The sequence below is a fragment of the Eleutherodactylus coqui genome, chromosome 6 (genome assembly GCF_035609145.1).
Source record: "Eleutherodactylus coqui strain aEleCoq1 chromosome 6, aEleCoq1.hap1, whole genome shotgun sequence".
Lineage (NCBI taxonomy): Eukaryota > Metazoa > Chordata > Amphibia > Anura > Eleutherodactylidae > Eleutherodactylus > Eleutherodactylus coqui.
The window spans coordinates 217,663,080-217,682,914 of NC_089842.1; the positions used below are offsets into that span (position 1 = coordinate 217,663,080).

General features: G+C 48.8%; 2 protein-coding genes across 2 annotated transcripts; one reads left to right on the forward strand and one right to left on the reverse strand.

The window, feature by feature from the left end:
- Positions 1-6,139: 6,139 nt before the first annotated feature.
- CFAP126 (cilia and flagella associated protein 126) lies at positions 6,140-13,216 on the reverse strand. Its single transcript, XM_066605878.1, has 5 exons — positions 13,134-13,216; positions 8,403-8,465; positions 8,234-8,314; positions 7,953-8,129; positions 6,140-6,477 (listed from the first exon to the last, which is right to left on the reverse strand). Exons 1-5 carry the CDS (start codon positions 13,158-13,160, stop codon positions 6,247-6,249), a joined length of 579 nt encoding a protein of 192 aa, XP_066461975.1. The 5' UTR covers positions 13,161-13,216; the 3' UTR covers positions 6,140-6,246.
- A 203-nt stretch (positions 13,217-13,419) lies between these two features.
- EIF3F (eukaryotic translation initiation factor 3 subunit F) lies at positions 13,420-19,052 on the forward strand. The gene is made up of 8 exons (XM_066608748.1): positions 13,420-13,586; positions 15,034-15,104; positions 15,356-15,435; positions 16,790-16,927; positions 17,099-17,190; positions 17,342-17,478; positions 17,558-17,671; positions 18,860-19,052. The coding sequence occupies exons 1-8, from the start codon at positions 13,445-13,447 to the stop codon at positions 18,935-18,937; spliced, it is 852 nt and encodes a 283-aa protein (XP_066464845.1). The 5' UTR covers positions 13,420-13,444; the 3' UTR covers positions 18,938-19,052.
- Positions 19,053-19,835: the final 783 nt, after the last annotated feature.

The window sequence follows — 19,835 nt, forward strand, 5'->3', positions numbered from 1 at the left end:
GCAGTATTATAGTAGTTATATTCTTATACATAGGGGGCAGTATTATAGTAGTTATATTCTTGTACATAGGAGCAGTATTATAGTAGTTATATTCCTGTACATAGGGAGCAGTATTATAGTAGTTATATTCTTGTACATAGGAGCAGTATTATAGTAGTTATATTCTTGTACATAGGAGCAGTATTATAGTAGTTATATTCATGTACATAGGAGCAGTATTATAGTAATTATATTCTTGTACATAGGGGGCAGTATTATAGTGGTTATAGTCTTGTACATAGGAGCAGTATTATAGTAGTTATATTCTTGTACATAGAAGCAGTATTATAGTAGTGATATTAGTGTACATAGGGGCAGTATTATCGCAGTTATATTCATGTACATAGGAGCAGTATTATAGTAATTATATTCTTGTACATAGGGGGCAGTATTATAGTGGTTATAGTCTTGTACATAGGAGCAGTATTATAGTAGTTATATTCTTATACATAGGGGGCAGTATTATAGTAGTTATATTCTTGTACATAGGAGCAGTATTATAGTAGTTATATTCCTGTACATAGGGAGCAGTATTATAGTAGTTATATTCTTGTACATAGGAGCAGTATTATAGTAGTTATATTCTTGTACATAGGAGCAGTATTATAGTAGTTATATTCATGTACATAGGAGCAGTATTATAGTAATTATATTCTTGTACATAGGGGGCAGTATTATAGTGGTTATAGTCTTGTACATAGGAGCAGTATTATAGTAGTTATATTCTTGTACATAGAAGCAGTATTATAGTAGTGATATTAGTGTACATAGGGGCAGTATTATAGCAGTTATATTCATGTACATAGGAGCAGTATTATAGTAATTATATTCTTGTACATAGGGGGCAGTATTATAGTGGTTATAGTCTTGTACATAGGAGCAGTATTATAGTAGTTATATTCTTATACATAGGGGGCAGTATTATAGTAGTTATATTCTTGTACATAGGAGCAGTATTATAGTAGTTATATTCCTGTACATAGGGAGCAGTATTATAGTAGTTATATTCTTGTACATAGGAGCAGTATTATAGTAGTTATATTCTTGTACATAGGAGCAGTATTATAGTAGTTATATTCATGTACATAGGAGCAGTATTATAGTAATTATATTCTTGTACATAGGGGGCAGTATTATAGTGGTTATAGTCTTGTACATAGGGACAGTATTATAGTAGTTATATTCTTGTACATAGGGGGCAGTATTATAGTAGTAATATTCTTGTACATAGCGGGCAGTATTATAGTAGTTATATTCTTGTACATAGAAGCAGTATTATAGTAGTGATATTAGTGTACATAGGGGCAGTATTATGGTAAGATTCAGCCCACTGCCCAAGATCTGTTCATAAATACCGTAGCTGAAGCAGATGGTCATATGTCATTATTATTTTAGCACTGCATGTTGGTACCTCACACCAAACCATGGCCAACTTGCAGGCACCACCTCCCGCCAAGCATTGAGGTATCTACTATAGCAGGAATAGATTAACATAGATTTAGATATTAAAAGGTCTCCAGTTTGTGCCAGATCATCAACTTAATAAGTCTGATACCTGCGAGGACATCTCTAAATATCTAAGGATACAGTATTAGATTGTTTTAGGGTACAGACAGAAGATGTGGCAGAGACGGCCTGAGGTGATGTACAGGAGACATCATGGGGAGAGAGCGCTCTTACGTACGCGGTTGAGAAATCCTTCTACGTACATTATAAGCCCCCAGGCAAGGTTCCCAGCATTGGGTGTTTGGTCATATGTTGTTGTTACGACTTAGAAAAGATGAGCGTGACTTCTATGTGTCATAATAATTGCACAATGTGCCAAAAAGGAAGAAAAATGCATTGCATGAACAAGAGGAAAACAAAAATGTGGTTGTGAAACTAGCAGATAAGAAGGGGGCTGTTATAATGGGAGAAGATATATATGGGGGTGAATCAAAAATTATCTGCACTCCGGTTGTAGAGCTTCCAGAAAAGACAAATACGTTATTTTTTTATATAATCTCTCAACTTTTCAATACCCTTTGTCCATCTGTCAACAAGCTTTCGTATTCCCTCATTAAAACATGCTTCAGGCTGAGCTTCGTTTTAGTTGCACACCACGAACACCGCTGTCTTCACCTCTTCATCAGACGTCAAGCTTCATCCTCTTAGGGCTTCTTTTAGGAGACTAAATAGGAGATAGTCCAAAGGAGCGAGATCAGGACTATGGTGGGGATGCTTTCAGGTCATGCTAAATGTTGTCCTCAGTTGCGAACAGACGTCCAGCTCCTTCTTCGTGGCTGACATTTGCGCAATCTCTCTTGAACTTTTCTATCCATTCATACACACTTCTTTGGGACACAAAAGACATTCTCCATACTGTGCAAAAAGTCTTCAGTAAATATTGGCACCAGACACAGCCTCAGTCCGAGAAAAACTGATCACTGCACGCTGCTCTTCTTTTGTGCGAGTCCTTCTGCATCCAGACCTCATGGCGGGCCACATAAAATGACGTGGTAGGCCGTATTAGGCCCGCGGGCCTTGAGTTTGACACGTGCTCTAGGGCAACACAAAGCCTAGAGGTTGTGACCCCCCTTTCCTTTATTAAGACATAGCTTCTTGTAATTACACTCAAATAAGGCGAACACCTAAATGTGAAGAAACATGAAAAACACATAACTACTTCTGTAAATGTCTCCGTGTCTGCTTAAAGTGGACAACAAGCCTACAAGGATGCGCTCATCATTATTAGTCTCACATCATATCACATAAACTTCTGCACCCAACAGTTGTCCTGTGTATAAGGGCAACAAGGTTTATGTAGAAGATGAACGGGGAAAAGGTGGCGATTAGGAAGTTATCCATCAGGCTGATGGATGTGAGGTGTCTATATAATGAGACAAAAACCCAGGTGCTAAATTGAGCCCCTCCCATTGAAGGGGTTCTGTCATTAAAAAAGAAAAATTTTATACCTATTCTTTTTACCTATTCCTCCCAGGTCAGTCTACTTACCAGATGTTCACCTCCAGCTGCCTGATTTTTCTCCTTCCTGTGAGGTATCGTACATTGCCAGCAGTCTCCTTTCTGCCAGCCAATGTACGTTACTTCACAGGCCAGCAGGGGGAGTGCCAATCTACTGCAGAGATTGCTCATGTGAGCTGTCTCTGAAATAGATTAGAATTCCTTCCTAGGCAGTGAATACTACAGCACAGTGACCTTCCTGACCCGGCAGTAAGAGAATACGAGGAATGCAGCCTTCATAATAAGCCGGGCTGGCGTGAGGTGAGTTGAACCCGGGGCACTGCAGAAGCTTAGAGAGGAGATGATGTGGTAAGGAGACTGACGGGGTAGGAGTAGGCGAGTATAGAATTTTTGTTTTTTTTAATGACAAAACCCTTTTAATGTCTGTTTGAGTCCCCGTATTTTTCTGTTCCTGCCATTTTTTAGATGACTTTTGAATACTACCAGTTTCATGGACCTAAAAGTCTTATCTGGTCCAGAGAAATGTCTCCTCTGGGTGTATCTAGCATCTTTGTTATTGTAAATCTTTAGATCCATCCCGGACTGTAGTTTGCTATATTTCTCCAGTATAGATTCTATCAGGGCACCTTGTACAGTGTATCATGTAAAATAGGGGAGGTAAATCCAGGAATATGTTCCTAAATCTATTGTCTTTGGGGAGTACGGATTGGAGATCAACAGTGATTTTCCTCAGGATTTTCACCTGGGGGTTACTCATGACCACTACGGGCGCCCTGCTGTTCTCTTCTCATCTGTGGGTTGTATATGACCACCAGGGACACTCTGCTGTTCTCTTCTTGTCTGGGGGTCATATGTGACTACTGGGGGCACCCTATCCTCTCATTTGAGGGTTCTCTTCTCATCTGGGGGTTGTTTGCGACCACTAGGGGCACTCTGCTGTTCTCCTCTCATCCGGGGGTTGTATATGACCACCAAGGACAACCTGCTGTTCTCTTCTTGTCTGGGGGGCTTATGTGACTACTAGGGGCACCATATCCTCTCATCTGAGGGTTCTTTTCTCATCTGAGGGCTGTATGTAACCACTAGGGGCACTCTGCTGTTCTCTTCTTATCTGTGGGTTGTAGATGACCACCAAGGACACTCTGTTGTTCTCTTCTTGTCTTGGGGTCGTATGTGACTACTAGGTGCACCCTTATCCTCTCATCTGAGGGTTGTATGTGACCACTAGGGGCACTCTGCTGTTCTTTTCTCAACCGGGGGTTGTATATGAATACCAGGGACACCCTGCTGTTCTCTTCTTGTCTGGGGCTCTTATGTGACTACTAGGGGCACCATATCCTCTTATCTGAGGGTTCTTTTCTCATCTGGGGATTGTATGTGACCACTAGGGGCACCCTGCTGTCCCCTACTTGTTTGGGGTTTGTATTTGACCACTAGGGACACCCTGCTGTCCTCTTCTTGTCTGGGGGCTGTATGTGAGCACTAGGCGCACCCTGTTGTTCTCTTTTCGTCTGGAGGTATGTGAACACTAAGGAGCGCCCTGCTGTTTTCTTCCTTCTCTTTGTAGCGTAAGAGACAGAAACTACAGTCCAGGATAAATCTAAATACTTACCTTAATGAAAAAGCTGGATACACCCGAGGAGTCATTTCTCTGGAACAGATAACCGTTTTGCGGAATTAAAAGTCTTAATAGTAAAAAAAAATCATCCAAAAAATGACAGGAACAGAAAAATATGGGGAATCAAACTCCTAGGAACCTTCTGGACATTCATGCAAGGGCTCAATTTGACATCTGGATATATGCCTCATCACCTGGATAGTTCATACCCATCTACCTTATCTCCTACTTCCTATGTCTTCACCCGTACCCCTTTCATCTTATACACAAATCTTAGTTCTAAAGGCCCTTTTACACGCAAAGATAATCTTTCAAACGACTGAAAGATTTAGTGATCTATTTGCACAATGTGTTAATGGCCATTACCACTTTATCATCTTCATTTGCATGTAAAAGGACCTCTAAGAGTTGTTTGCAGAGCCCAGCTGTGTTTAAACACAGCTGCCTGCACATTCTATTGTTCTCCTCATGGCTGCTGTAACATTCCATTGTTCTCCTCATGGCTGCCGTAACATTCCATTATTCTCCTCGCAGCTCGTGTAAACATGCCGCTGGAAGAACATCCTGCAGTCTTTTGAAAGATGTTTAACTAAAATCCATCGTTTAAACAAAAACTGCACAATGCCCACATTTCCATCTAATGATTATCAATCATTTTCAGCCTTTTGGAAAACCATTGCTTGTAAAAGGGCCTTATGACTCGAGGTTATCATTATATAGATGCTCTTCCTCACATTCATTATTTGGGGTTTTTCCATGTAAATTAATCCCAGCATGTCCCTGCTCTGTTGTGTATCTATATGTTTCCTCAGATATATCTGACAAGCCTGATGAAAAGTTTGACAAAGACCACACTAGGTCGAAATGTCACGTTTATTAATGGAAGAAGAAAAAAAAGAAAAATATATTTTTGCACCATTTATGTGTCCACCTTCTTGATTTATTTATTATTGGATTGATTTTTGGGGTCATAGGCTCTGACTTTTTGGTGGCATAGCATCCATGTTTTTGGCTTCAGCCGCTTGGGCTAATGGAAATTGTGTGCTGCTGACTGAACTATAATCTGGAGAAGTTAAGCCTGATGAAGAGGCCTAAGTAGCATAGAAACTAGAAGATATAAATGTATCACCTCCTGAATACTTTTGTTGTTTTAATACAAGAGTTCAGCATCATATAGATAATCATACCTAACACGGTACCGCATTATTTTCACTCCACATAGATATTATAAAGCATTCTATTCACCCATATAGATATCACAGAGCATTCCAATCATCCATTTAGATATCACACAGCACTCTAAGCATCCACATTTTATATAGCCAAGCATTCCAATCACTCATATAGCAAACACTTAGCATTCTAATCACCCATATAGCCATCACTTAGCGTTCTGATCACCTGTTTAGATATCACACATTATTCCAATCACTCATATAGATATCACAGATCATTCTGATCACCCATAAGGATATCACTAAGCATGAATTATAATAAATATATACAAGTGAGCGGATGGACGGTTTCTCAGATTTAATGTGGATTTAAGGTCCCAACCCAAGTTATATATTTTTTTCTTCCCCACACTACAGCCTGGCGCCGTCCTCCATCGATGTCCCAGGTGATCACATCTCCACCACTAGGTCTTCATGATGAGAAGTTCTTCTACCACTGCCGGTTTCATGGTCCTTCTGAGCTTCATCATGGCTGCTGCAGCCTCTACTGCGGGAGCCGGGCTGAATGGTTGGTCCTTCAGGTTCATCTTTCTGGGGGCTGCATGGGATACAGTCACTCTTCTGACTGGGGCTCCGACTCTGCTGCTGAGGAGGATCATCTTCTTCTTTATTAAGGGAAACCTGTTGGTCCATAAATGGAAACCCCTAAATAAGTAGTCTTAAAGGGCCAGCGTCACAAGTCAGTTAAAGATAAGCTGAACTTGTGTCTACAATCATCCCTGCTAAATGTCCCTGCCAAATAAGAAGCTGGCAATATATGAATCCATGAGGGTAACTAGGGCACTCACACTAATCTGACACTTCTTTCCAGCTGGCATCATTTTTTAAACTCCTCCATGATAGTAAGTATATGTCACGCAGTCGTGAAGTGTTTATGGAGCGGGCCTGGAAGCAGAGTCCACTCCATACCTGGTCACTAGCAGCAGTTTCTGACAGCCGCCGAGAACTGCTGTGATCAGTTAGCTCTGATTGCGGCAGTTAACTCTTTAGATTTTGTGTTCTAAACAGCAGGAGGGGGAAGAACCCCTTCCCACAACTCAATGGAACCCCCAGCAACCAGGGGTTGCTGATGGACTACCATGGTTGCCCGATGCCTACTGAAAACTCACAGGGCTGCCATGCCTAAATTAGATGACTATCAGGTTCTGCAACAAAATCACTATATACTGTAATACTGAAGTTCTGCAGTCTATACAAACCATCAAATGCTTGCAAGTTCAAGACCCCCGTGGGAACAAAATAAAAGTGTAAAAAAAATTTTAATAAAGTTTTTTAGGAGTAAAAAAAGATTTAAAAAATAGTTCAAAAGAACCCACTTCTCCCGTTTTCCAATGGGAAACAATTATAAAACCCCACATATTTTGTACGTAAAAGTCCAAACTGTTAAAATATCACAAGATTTATTCCGCACGGTGATGGCCAAAATTGGGATTTGTTTCTGTAGCATCACGGCTTCCAAAAAATGTGACTAAAAAGTTATTAAAAAGATGTATGTTTCCCAAAATGGTAAAATACTACAAAAAACAAGCCCTCACGCAGCTAAGTGATGAAAAAATTAAAACGTTAAGAGTCTAAGAATACGGTGACAAAAAGCAATATGTACTTATTTTTTAAAAATAGAAAAGAACATTTAAAAAAATGATATAAATTTGTATCAAAGTTCATACGTCATTATAACTGCACAATGAACACTGTAAAAACTACCCCCCCCCCCAAAAAAAATGGCGCAATGACATTTAGAATAAAAATTCTCCCTACTTAAAATGTTTTAAGTTTTAACGTATATTATAAAGTACCTTAAATGGAAGCTCTAAAAATTACAACTTGTCCTGTAAAAAACAACCCCCAGACCACCATGACAATGGGTAAATTTAAAAGTTATGGCTCTTGGTAGGCGGGAATGAAAAACAAAAATAAACAAAACTGCTTCTGAAGGGGTTAAATACACACTTTACGATTGAGGGTAAGTTTAGTGCCCCTCAAGATGTAGAAAGACCAGGTCCCATGCTGCAGTCATAGTCTATGGGCTCCCTGCAGCGAGACTACAAGTCCCAGCATGCTCTTCACCATCCACAACACTTGGAGGTAACACGGACCTTCCCGGTGATTTCTGGTCGCAGTCCGTTGCAGGCAGTAACAAGGGACTCCGATTTCTTGATCCATTCGGTAAGACGTTGTGAGGCATCCGCTGAGCGGGACGTAAGGCTTACTTTGGCGGGGGGGATTTTCGAGGGCATATCCCAGGTGCCAATGAATGTCCCCCATGGGCTGGTCTGGAAACAGTAAGACAAAGGTTAGGAAGGAGACATGGTGCTCAGCAGGGGGCGGCATATGACATCTGGGCTCTGATCTGCCCTTTAAGGTGAAATGAACTAACCTTTGACCTTGGGACCCCTGGAAGCAGGTGACCCCTGTCATTGGATATGAACTGTGTGAACCCATCATGAGCAGATGGTCTCTGAAACAGACAAGAAGAGGAAGCTGATGTAGTAGAACGTGTGGCAGCAGCACCCCCTGCTGGCCACTGGTCAGATCCTCATCATTACCTCTGTGGAGGGTTTGGGGACGCTCCAGTTCTGCAGCTTAGTGGAGATAAAGGCGCTGTCGTACTGTGAACGAAAAGGAAAAGACACCAGTGAGCCGCCATATTGCTCCAAGTGATTGAAATATAAAGCAAATACATAATGGCGCCCCCTCTGTGTAGGTTTGGTAATACACATTCTAATATTGCGCAGCTCGTGGGATACGCTTCGTATCCATCGCAATCGTGTTACGACCATACTTGCCAACATTTGGAAACTGCCATCAGTAGACTGGAGAGAGCAGCACGTTGCGTAGGCTACGCCCCTGAACACAGACCACGCCTCTTTATGACATGTCACCTCCCCTATTTATAGACCACACCCCCTGAAGCAAGGGCATGAAAATCAACCCATCCTACTGCTACCTTCACCTTTATCATTGTCCCTATATAGTAATTATTCCCTCTTTGTGCCTTAATTGTGTCACAAGAGAATGCCCTTAGCTTACCACAGCTATAGTGCCCACTTTGTGCCCCCATAAAGTAATAGTGCCTCCTTTGTGCTTACATTAGCTATTAGTGTCCCCGTTAAGTAAAAGTGTCCCCTTTGTGCCCTTCTTACGTAACTTGTGCCCTCTTTATGCCCCCATTATGTAACAGTGCCCCATTAGATAATAGTGCCCCTATAAGCCAGTAGCATTGCTTTGTGTCCCCATTATATAAAAGAACCTCATTTCTGTCCACCATTAGGAACTAATGCCCACTTTGTGCCTCTGTTAGATAATAGTACCCCTTTGCGCCTCCAGTAGGTAATAGCGCCCACTTCGTGCTTGCATTAGGCAATAGTGCCCCCTTTGTGCCTTCATTATGTAATAGGACTACCTTTGTGCCTCGATTAGTTAATAATGCCCCCCCAAAGTTATAGTGCTCCCTTTGTGTCCCCATTATATAACAGCACCCTCTTTGTGCCCCACTAGGTAACAGTGCCCACTTTGTGTACCCATTCGGTAATAGTGCCCCTCTGCACCCCCGCTAGGCAATAGTACCCCTCTGTGCCCCACGAGTTCCTCTGTGACTGCACTTTTTGCTTTATCTGCAGTTTCCGTTCCTCATGCGCATCTTGACTCCTCCTGCTTCCACACTGTCTCTCCATATGTCCCGGGTTGGTATGTACAGTTACGACCTGAAGAGGGCGCACTTTCCCCTTAATTTTGCAGTCAGGGCTTCAGATGCTTAACTCCTAATTTTATGACCCAGTTGAAAAGTAAAACTTCGAACATTTCCATAAATAGAGAACAATTGTCGATCTTTCCTGAGACGCCTCCACAGGGAGCGGGGCGCCCGGGGATCGATGTTTTATACTCCCCGGGCCGCCCGTTCCTGCGCTGTGCGCGCCTGCAGCTCGCTCTATGTGTGTGCCCTCCCATTCATATCTATAGGGGAGGCATGGTGTGCAGACATTGGGGGACACAGAGCAGGAACGGGGGTCCGGTGAGTGTAAAACACCCCGGACTCCTAATGTAGTCCATGGGGCTAACAGGCCATGCCAGGTTTCCTATAAGTGTTAAGCCGTGTTATCAAGGGGCAAATTTCCCGCGAAGACAATCCGCAGCGTTTACAGCAGCAGCAATATGGACGACGCTTCCAGAAATCTGTCCTACAGTTTACCCTGAAATAAGCCCTATCTGCATTAAAAAAAACAATACATCATGTAACAGGCGCTGTCCACGCTGCCGCAGATCTCCTCTGCAGCTCCGACACTTGTTTGTCGTCTTTAGCTAGCGTTTCCTGATCAGGGAGTTTAAAAACCCCGCCTCCAGGAAGCGCTGGCTCTGATTGGTTCTCAAGCGCTGCGGCTCAGCCAATCACTGCAGCGCTCGATGAACCAATCGCAGCAATATCACACAGAACACAATATCGCTGTCGCCCGTGTGAGAGAGGCCTTACCGGCTAACAAAAATACATGATGTTATAGCGAGCTTTCCAACCTCTCAGGATCCTTCCTCAGGCATAATGGAACAATCTGATATGCATCTTCACATCTATTCCATTAAGCCTGAAGAAGGATCCTGAGAGGTTGGAAAGTGGGCGGCCACTCTTACGCATTTATTTTTTCTGCACATAATTCGCAGCGCTGGTCCCCAGTAATTTGCGCTGGAGTATTTAAAGCCGCAATTTTTTTACAAATTATGTGGCGTGTACGGCGTGCGCACTGCGCCCATTCCAGTCCGTGAGCTCACATGAGCGGATTTAGCTTGTGCATCAGGGATTCTTCACACAAGCGTATATGAAAAAATGCTCACCGCAGTGCAACTTTTTTGTGCATGAATGAGGTAGATTGGCGCATATTACTACACGCAGGGCATTTCACACGTGTGCGACACACTCTTTCCGTGGATTAAAAGAATGATTAGCATAATTAGCTCCAGATGTGTTCTTTTTACTGCGGTTTTCCGCAGTGTTTCACGCTTCTCCTCGCGTATTTGCGCACCTCCCATAGACTTCTATGGGACCTTTGCTTCATAAAATGCAGAAGGATAAAGCAGGTCCGACTTTTTTCGGCGACGGCTTCTGTTTAATTTGGCACGTGCAGATTTTGCGTATGCAAATACCCTCAAGTGTGAAGAAGCCCTTAAATGTGTATTTCTTACATGCGTAATATGCAGCACATGGCGAATACGCCTGCAGATTCCCTGTGTATTATATACCCCAAGATAGGACATATACGGGTTTTTCCGCATACGTGAAATCCACGGGTCTGAATGATCCAATGTGAATCCGTGGGCTTTTAATGCAAAATGGCAGATTTCACACGGCTGAGAAACTCAGACCTCGCGCGAATATGAACCCCATTCTTGTGAATGCAGTCACACAGATGAGCGATGCCGCGAGGAAAAGAATCGTGGAGGGTTCTATTTTTTCGTGTTCCTTGGAACGCATTGGCCGCTGATATCGCATGCCGTGCGAAGCAACATTTTACATTGAAATCAACAGAAAACACTTCTGATCTGCGGTCGCGTGAAAGTCAGAATATTGCGGAAGCGATGCGTTTTTGCCTGTAAATCACTTTACATCCGCAGGTAAATCGCACGGTCATGAGCCTGGTATCGCACTCGCCGGCATGCAGGTATGCTGTATCACACATGTGTAACATGTCGGCTACATACAATCGTGTGAGCCGTGATGGTGCGTAAAATACGTATTCCCCGTGTATCTTAGGGCTCCTTCACAATACGCAGAGAAGAGAGCCCGTTGGTTTTACGGCTTCTTACATATTTTCTGTTTTTGTGCGCAAAAAAAAAATAGGAGCAGCCTTCACGCGGGAGACCCGAGGCGGACGGCGCGGCCCTCACGCGGGAGACCCGAGGCGGACGGCGCGGCCCTCACGCGGGAGACCCGAGGCGGACGGCGCGGCCCTCACGCGGGAGACCCGAGGCGGACGGCGCGGCCCTCACGCGGGAGACCCGAGGCGGGCGGCGCGGCCCTCACGCGGGAGACCCGAGGCGGGCGGCGCGGCCCTCACGCGGGAGACCCGAGGCGGACGGCGCGGCCCTCACGCGGGAGACCCGAGGCGGACGGCGCGGCCCTCACGCGGGAGACCCGAGGCGGACGGCGCGGCCCTCACGCGGGAGACCCGAGGCGGACGGCGCGGCCCTCACGCGGGAGACCCGAGGCGGACGGCGCGGCCCTCACGCGGGAGACCCGAGGCGGACGGCGCGGCCCTCTCGCGGGAGACCCGAGGCGGACGGCGCGGCCCTCTCGCGGGAGACCCGAGGCGGACGGACGGTGCGGCCCTCAGGCGGGAGACCCGAGGCGGACGGACGGCGCGGCCCTCACGCGGGAGACCCGAGGCGGACGGACGGCGCGGCCCTCACGCGGGAGACCCGAGGCGGACGGACGGCGCGGCTCTCACGCGGGAGACCTGAGGCGGGCGGACGGCGCGGCCCTCACGCGGGAGACCCGAGGCGGACGGACGGCGCGGCCCTCACGCGGGAGACCCGAGGCGGACGGACGGCGCGGCCCTCACGCGGGAGACCCGAGGCGGACGGACGGCGCGGCCCTCACGCGGGAGACCCGAGGCGGACGGACGGCGCGGCCCTCACGCGGGAGACCTGAGGCGGACGGACGGCGCGGCTCTCACGCGGGAGACCTGAGGCGGGCGGACGGCGCGGCCCTCACGCGGGAGACCCGAGGCGGACGGCGCGGCCCTCACGCGGGAGACCCGAGGCGGACGGCGCGGCCCTCACGCGGGAGACCCGAGGCGGACGGCGCGGCCCTCACGCGGGAGACCCGAGGCGGACGGCGCGGCCCTCACGCGGGAGACCCGAGGCGGACGGCGCGGCCCTCACGCGGGAGACCAGAGGCGGACGGCGCGGCCCTCACGCGGGAGACCAGAGGCGGACGGCGCGGCCCTCACGCGGGAGACCAGAGGCGGACGGCGCGGCCCTCACGCGGGAGACCAGAGGCGGACGGCGCGGCCCTCACGCGGGAGACCAGAGGCGGACGGCGCGGCCCTCACGCGGGAGACCAGAGGCGGACGGCGCGGCCCTCACGCGGGAGACCTGAGGCGGACGGCGCGGCCCTCACGCGGGAGGCAGGAGATTTGAGACGGACTGCTCCGACATCCATTGAGCCGGTTTGCATATTTTTTTGCATAAATCCGCCATCCATACGTAGGTAATATGCACAAAAAAACGCACAAGCGTTAAATACGCTGCAAACCTGCACGTCCGCATGCGGTAATAACATTTTGTACCTGGTTAGCGCTGTAATCAGCGGCCATGCTGCTCCTCTCTGTGTACTGCCGTCACCTAGCAACCTCACGTCACGTGACTGTCTCTATAACACAGCATCTCAGCATGCTTTGGGGCCTCCCACAAGCGCAGAGCATGACGGTAGTCGTAGTTCTGTCTCACAGATCACCATAGAACGGATAGGCATCACGCGGCTGCCCTTCCCAGCCAATGAGAGCGCAGCGTGTTCATCCCGCGCTGCGTCCAATCAGCTGCCGAGCTCGGCAGTGGTGCCTCGGCTCCGCCCCGTCCTCGCTCTTTCTCCGCAAGCAAGATGGCGGCTCCGGCTGTGACGGTGATGCCGGCGGCGCTGCACGGGCCTATGGTCAGGGTGCACCCGGTGGTCCTGGCCTCCATCGTGGACAGCTACGAGCGCAGGAATGAGGGCGCCGCCCGGGTGATCGGGACGCTGCTGGGTGAGAGGCACCGGGTCACTAGTATGACTAAAGTTGGAAATATTGTTATTTCTGTGTGTTGTATATTAGGGGTCCCTGTATAATTACCGGATAACGGACGGAGATCCTGCGCGCCCCCTGCGGTCAGTAAACGTGGAGTTTTCACCGTGTCTGACTGCGCCTAGCCGTGTCCAATGGCGCCTTCCACTGCCCCGCCGCCATTGTGATGTGTGAGGGGGTGTATTAACGCTAAACCGTGCAAAAATTTCGCAGCGGCGCCCCCTCTCTCCGCACTGTGGATGCCCGTGGCGAGCCGCCGGCAGATGTGCGCAGGACAGATTATTTCCCCCCTGTGCCGTTGCTAGGCGATGAGGCGGGTCCGCCACCTGTCTGGAGTGTCAGCCGTGTGTCGGACGGCTTCCAGTGACTTCAGTGTACGCCGGCCGCGCCGGATCCACGGGGGAGCAGACCTGCTGCCATTTAACTTACACGAGCAGAAATCACAGTCGCTGCCAGCGGTCGATTTTTCTGAATGCGTGCAGAATACCGCGGCTCGTCCGGACCGCTAACAATGGCGGATTCCACAATGCACATCCGCTCGCGTCCCGCCGGACTAACAAGTTGGGTTTTTTTTACCAATTTTTACCTCCTTTTAGCCCCAGATGGGACTTGAACCTGTGATGGTCACTCGTATAATGTAAGGCCCACGGGCAAATTAGAGTGATCATATCCGCGCAGGTGTCCCGCATACGTCGACCACAGGGAACCATTGGACACCCGGACGTCATTTTTCCGTGACGCGCGGAACGCGTGTGCGGGAAACCACCCGCAGCAGGCTCCATTTTGTGCGGCCTTCCATTGAAGCCTATGGGAGCCGTCTGGTCCCGCAGCTGTATCTCTGCTGGGCCGCGGGAGAGCAGAAGTCCAATGAAAGAGAAAGATGTGCGCGGCGCACTGAGCACATCGCCGGCCGAAGAAAGAAGATCTGGCCGCAATAGCGCAGATCCGCAGCATCCGGACAGGTAAGTATATCTTATTTTCAGGCCTCGTGTCTGCGGGGCAGGAGGGACCTGCTGCGGGATTCTGCATGGAGAGTCCCTGCGGCCTGACTTTCTCAGTGGACATGAGGCCTAATACCGCAGTATTGCGCTGTACGACGTTCTGACAGGCCGTCTATTAAGATGTGCCTCAAGCTGTCCTGGCAGTCACACGGCAGGGGGGTTCAGGATGTTTAAAGCCTATGCGCTGATGACCGCTGTTGGCGGGTGTCGGACAGCCGGCCCCTCCGTGTACGCAGCAGGATTGGCTTGCACGCTCCATACGAACCCCACGTGCCCCAGATGTAAATTTATGCCCTGGGGTCTGAAGGGTTAGATGAAATCCGTGCCTGTCCCTTTAAGAAGCCCCTATAGATGTGACACACGTAAGCTTGTACATTGTATACGTGACGTCTCCTCTTCTCACACAGGCTCGGTGGACAAGCACTCCGTGGAGGTCACCAACTGCTTCTCCGTGCCGCACAACGAGTCAGAAGATGAGGTATGCTGACGCTGCGCTGCCCCGTAGGGGGGCGGGGGGTATTCGGCTCTATTCGGGGGTGCTCTGCTCTCCTGTCTTGCATTGGTGGGAGGGCTGCGTCCATTGGGTTCCTGGCACCCCCACCACCTGCTCTCCTGTTTTGCAGGTGGTGGGGGAGGGGCTCATCCGTCCGGGGTACTCAGCTCTCCTGTCTTGCAGGTGGTGGGGGAGGGGCTCATCCGTCCGGGGTACTCAGCTCTTCTGTCTTGCAGGTGGCGGTGGACATGGAGTTTGCCAAGAACATGTACGAGCTGCACAAGAAGGTGTCGTCCACCGAGCAGATCCTGGGCTGGTGAGTGACTGTTCACCCGTACTACCGGCCCTCACCCGCAGGTGGCGCAGTAATGCGCTATAACGGTAGACCTGAGAATGGCGCAGTAGTGAAGGTGGACATATAACAGACCTGACTGACTCATCTGCAGGGGTTAACAGTTAGTTTCTTCACACGGTGACACAGCGCCATCTAAGCGGGCGCCGTCCGTCGGAGTGGAGATCTGCCCGCAGGCTGCACGGCACTTACAGATTTTAAATCTGCATCATGAAGTAAAAAGCTGCAGGTCACTAATGCGTTGCGTTTTCTGTACGGCCGACCGGCGTGCGGATTCGCGGCAGCTTTACTGCTAGTGCTTGCCAGGCAGCCATGTTTAGATGCACGGATTTCTGCTGCGCTTTTATTTGACCCAGATTTTGCAGTCTGAATGAAGCGTTAGGCGGCATCCGCGCTGATTCACCAGCCACAGCTGTTCCGTGCGTTGTAATTGAAATCGGCGCCATATCTACACGGTGAGAACTAGAAATTCGCATGAACAAAAAGGATGTCCTTTCTTGGCACTAAGGCCGCCTGCACACGGGCGGAAATCCCGCGGCGGGATTTCCGCCGCTCAAAGCCTGCATAGGAGTGCATTACAATACGCACTCCTATGCAGACGGCCGTGGTTTGGCCACGCAAAATCTCGCACGGCAAACAAACCGCGGCATGTCCTATTTTTGTGCAGGGCTCGCAGAGCCTCGCACAGAAACGTCACTCACCCGGCCGCCGGCTCCGGTCTGCGCATGCGCCGGCAGCAGGCACATGAAAAAGTCGGGCGCAGGTGAGTACGCGCTCGTCTCTGCAGGCACTCGGGTCGGGTCTCGCGGCGAGAATTCTCGCCGCCGGATCCGACCCGCTCGTCTGCAGGCGGCCTCAATCCACGTTCGATGCGCAGGAATCCGGGGTGGAAATTTCCTCTGCGGATTTTAGGGCAGAATGTGTGTGAATTGGCGCGTGCTCTTAGGGCTCGTTCCAACGGAAAAACCGCGGTGATTTCAGTGGCTTCATTTGCTTCAAATGGCTGAAAATCTTGTGGCCAAAGAGGCACCGGATGTCCTACCTTGCTGCGGATTACGGACCCCCATAGCGCGTGGGGCTGCAGAACTGCACATAAAAGCAATGGGCCGTCCTTGCGTGTTTTGTTTCTGCGTGTGAAGTACGGTGAGAGACGCTGAAATACGCCGTGAATAGGAGAGTCATCCGTGAATGTGCTGCTTATTCATGCGCCCTTGCAGTCCCCACCGGCAACCGTGCAGCTTCTAATACCGCAGTCCTACAGAAAGCTGACTTCTGTAGGGGGCGCACTTCATGGCGGTAACCGTATCTTGTACCGCAGGTACGCCACCGGGAACGACATCACAGAACATTCCGTGCTCATCCACGAGTACTACAGCCGCGAGGCCACCAACCCCATCCACCTCACCCTGGACACCAGCCTGCAGGGAGGGCGCATGAACATCAAGGCCTACATCAGGTACAACCGCAGACTATTACACCAGTAGGTCCGCAGAACATCGCTCTGCCCTCTCTACCTTCCTATACATATATACACTGCAGATTATTACACCACTGACCTCTCTAGAGATCTGCAGAACATTGCTCTGTCCCCTCTTACCCTCTGTGACCTATATCTTCTCTCTTGCAGCACTCCGATGGGCGTCCCTGGTAAAACGATGGGAGTCATGTTCACCCCGCTGACCGTGCAGTTTGTGTATTACGACACGGAGAGGATAGGAGGTGATGTATGCTATAGGTTGTCCCCCGCTGATGTTGGAGGTTCTTGCCCTGTAGGGTTCTGGCAGTCATTCTTTATGTATTATCACAGTGCCATCTAGTGGTTGTCCTGGGTACTGCAGGTGGTTTTTGACATCCCTATTTCTCCTTCCAGTTGACCTCATCACAAAGACCTGCTTCAACCCTAACCGCTCCATCGGACTGACCAGTGACCTCCAGCAGGTGGGCTCGGCCGCTACTCGACTGCAGGATGCGCTGAGCACGGTGCTGCAGTACGCGGAGGATGTGCTGGTGAGTTGCCCCCCCATCCCCCCGAGTTCTGTGTCTTTGGGGCTTCTTGGTCATTATACTCATTCTCTTCCTCTTGCAGTCAGGTAAAGTCACCGCAGACAACAACGTGGGCCGATTCCTGATGGATCTGGTGAACCAAGTACCAAAAATAACTCCTGAAGACTTTGAGGCCATGCTGAACAGCAACATTAATGTAAGTGCGGCTTCCTTCATCAGCCAATCGGACAACAGCTGCGTGATGCGGTTTATTAACCCCTTCCTGCCACTGGACATACGTTTATGTCCATTTGTGGGAACCATTTCCCAGGCAGAACATAAACTTTACCCTATGGATGGCACAGGCTCAGAAGTTAAGCCACTGACAGCTAGCCTCTGGCTGCAACAGCAGGGATCTGTGGGAACAGTGATCCCCGCTGTTAACCCCTTATATGCTGTGATGTTGGCTGCGGCATGTAGAGCGTTCACAGGGAGGGCCCTTTGTGACTCATCGGCCCTCCGCTATGTAATTGCAGAGGGCTGATGGGTTGACATGGCAACCAGATGCCAGACAATGCCATCCAGGTCTGCCATGGCCTGTGATCACTAAGATTAGCAATGATGCATAGCAATACAGAAGTACTGCAGTGTATTATCAGAGCAATCATGGCATTACAGGTTCAAGTCCCATACAAGGACATAAAAAATGTAAAATATTAAATGGTAAAAAACAAACAAACCCCCAACTTTTTATTTTTTTGCACATTTTTCTCTCCGTTTTAATAACAATATTAAAAAAAAAAACATTTGGTATAGTCGTATCCAAAACAACCTGTTCAATAAATTGATTATACTTTTTTACTTTTGTTTTTTTTTTGTTTTTTATCCTGCATGGTAAACGCTGTAAATAAATTTTTAAAAAGCGCCAAAATTCTTTTGTTCATTTCACCTCCCAAAAACACAATAAGTTATCAAAAAGTCATATGTACCTCAAAATGGTACCAATGAAAACTAACAGCTTGTTCTGTTGGAATAGTACCGGCCTGCTGAAGGATTGTCATTTATACTGCATGATTAATGATGTAATAAAAATTGTAGGATTGGTATATTTTCTCCTTGCCCTCCAAGAAAAAGTTAAAGTTCTTCAATACACTATATGGTACAATTTGTGGGTGTAAGGGAAAAAAAAGTATATGCCCTCGTACACACACGGGGACGGAAAATTAAAAAAGTTATGGCTTTTAAAAAGTGAAGATGAAAATCCCCCAAAATTGTTCTCATGGCAAAAATAGGTGACGTCACTAACGGGTTAAAAGGCGGCGATTTCCTCTGCACTCTTATGAAGGCCGGGGGAGGAGCTTGGTGGGTGTAACTTGTGTAACATCTTTTGTTCTTTCCTCCCCAGGATCTGCTGATGGTCACTTATCTCGCCAACCTCACCCAGGCACAGATCGCTCTCAATGAGAAGCTCCTGAACCTGTGAGCCCCTGCGCTGCCCCCTACAGGCCGCACATCACCATCAATGTAATATATGAATCCGGATATTTGGACTTTGTCACACTTTTCCTTTTTTGTGAATTAAAATGGATTTCACACACCGTTGGTGTCGTCTCATCCTGGACTGCAGCGCCCACCTCTAGAATGCTGGGCTTGTGGACCCCTGCAGCTAGCGTTATAGCACTGGAGGGGTAGTGTCTCCCTTGGCAGGGCGGTTTACCCTTGTCAGTTGCCCTGACCGCCCTGTGAGACAGTGCAAGTTACCCAAATTTGCTGCCACAGGGGTCCTTTTCTGTTGATACCTTCGTTGCTGTACTGATATTTGTTCTATTGTTCCCGCAGTGCTGCGCTGAGAGCCGGTATCAGGTAGGCAGCTGTACCTTCTGTGTCGCCCGGCCTCCACTTGGGACCCGATAGTGCATACTGGCCAGCAGGGTAGTGTCTGTCCTGCCTCACCCGGAGGCGCACTGTATACATCACAGCCATCGTTCTTCCTGCATCGGTAGTTTGTAGGCTGGATGAGGGGTGCAGGTGGCTAATGGCACTGGCTGGAAGTGGAGCCAGTTAGAAACCACCAGGTGCTGCGCTGGCATCTGGAAGAAAGCCGAGAGGGAAGAGAATGGCAGGAGGGTCCGTCTGCCACTTCCATGGATCCAGCTGTATAGGCTTGGACTGTGGTGGTCTGGAGAGTTTTCTACTGTTGGAGCATGGAGACCCCTGCAGAGGTAACTGGATCCAACTCCACCGGCCCAATACCATGTCTCCAGTAATGATTGTTTGAGGGGGATGGCTGACCACTAAAACTAGTGTGCTGTCCTGTGTGACTGGCAGCTCCTGGCTCAGGATCGCACACACACAACCTGGCAGAGTCTCCTGCTGTATTT

Excerpts from the sequence above, each read along its gene's own strand:
- CFAP126 (XM_066605878.1), bottom strand. The coding sequence starts at position 13,160 with ATGGCCGCTGATTACAGCGCTAACCAG. Across the intron at positions 8,130-8,233 it reads CAGGGGTCCCAAGGTCAAAG|ACCAGCCCATGGGGGACATT; the intron begins GTTAGTTCATTT and ends TACTGTTTCCAG. Across the intron at positions 6,478-7,952 it reads GACCAGAAATCACCGGGAAG|GTTTCCCTTAATAAAGAAGA; the intron begins GTCCGTGTTACC and ends ATGGACCAACAG.
- EIF3F (XM_066608748.1), top strand. The coding sequence starts at position 13,445 with ATGGCGGCTCCGGCTGTGACGGTGATGCCGGCGGCGCTGCACGGGCCT. Across the intron at positions 15,436-16,789 it reads ACCGAGCAGATCCTGGGCTG|GTACGCCACCGGGAACGACA; the intron begins GTGAGTGACTGT and ends CTTGTACCGCAG. Across the intron at positions 17,672-18,859 it reads TGCTGAACAGCAACATTAAT|GATCTGCTGATGGTCACTTA; the intron begins GTAAGTGCGGCT and ends TTTCCTCCCCAG.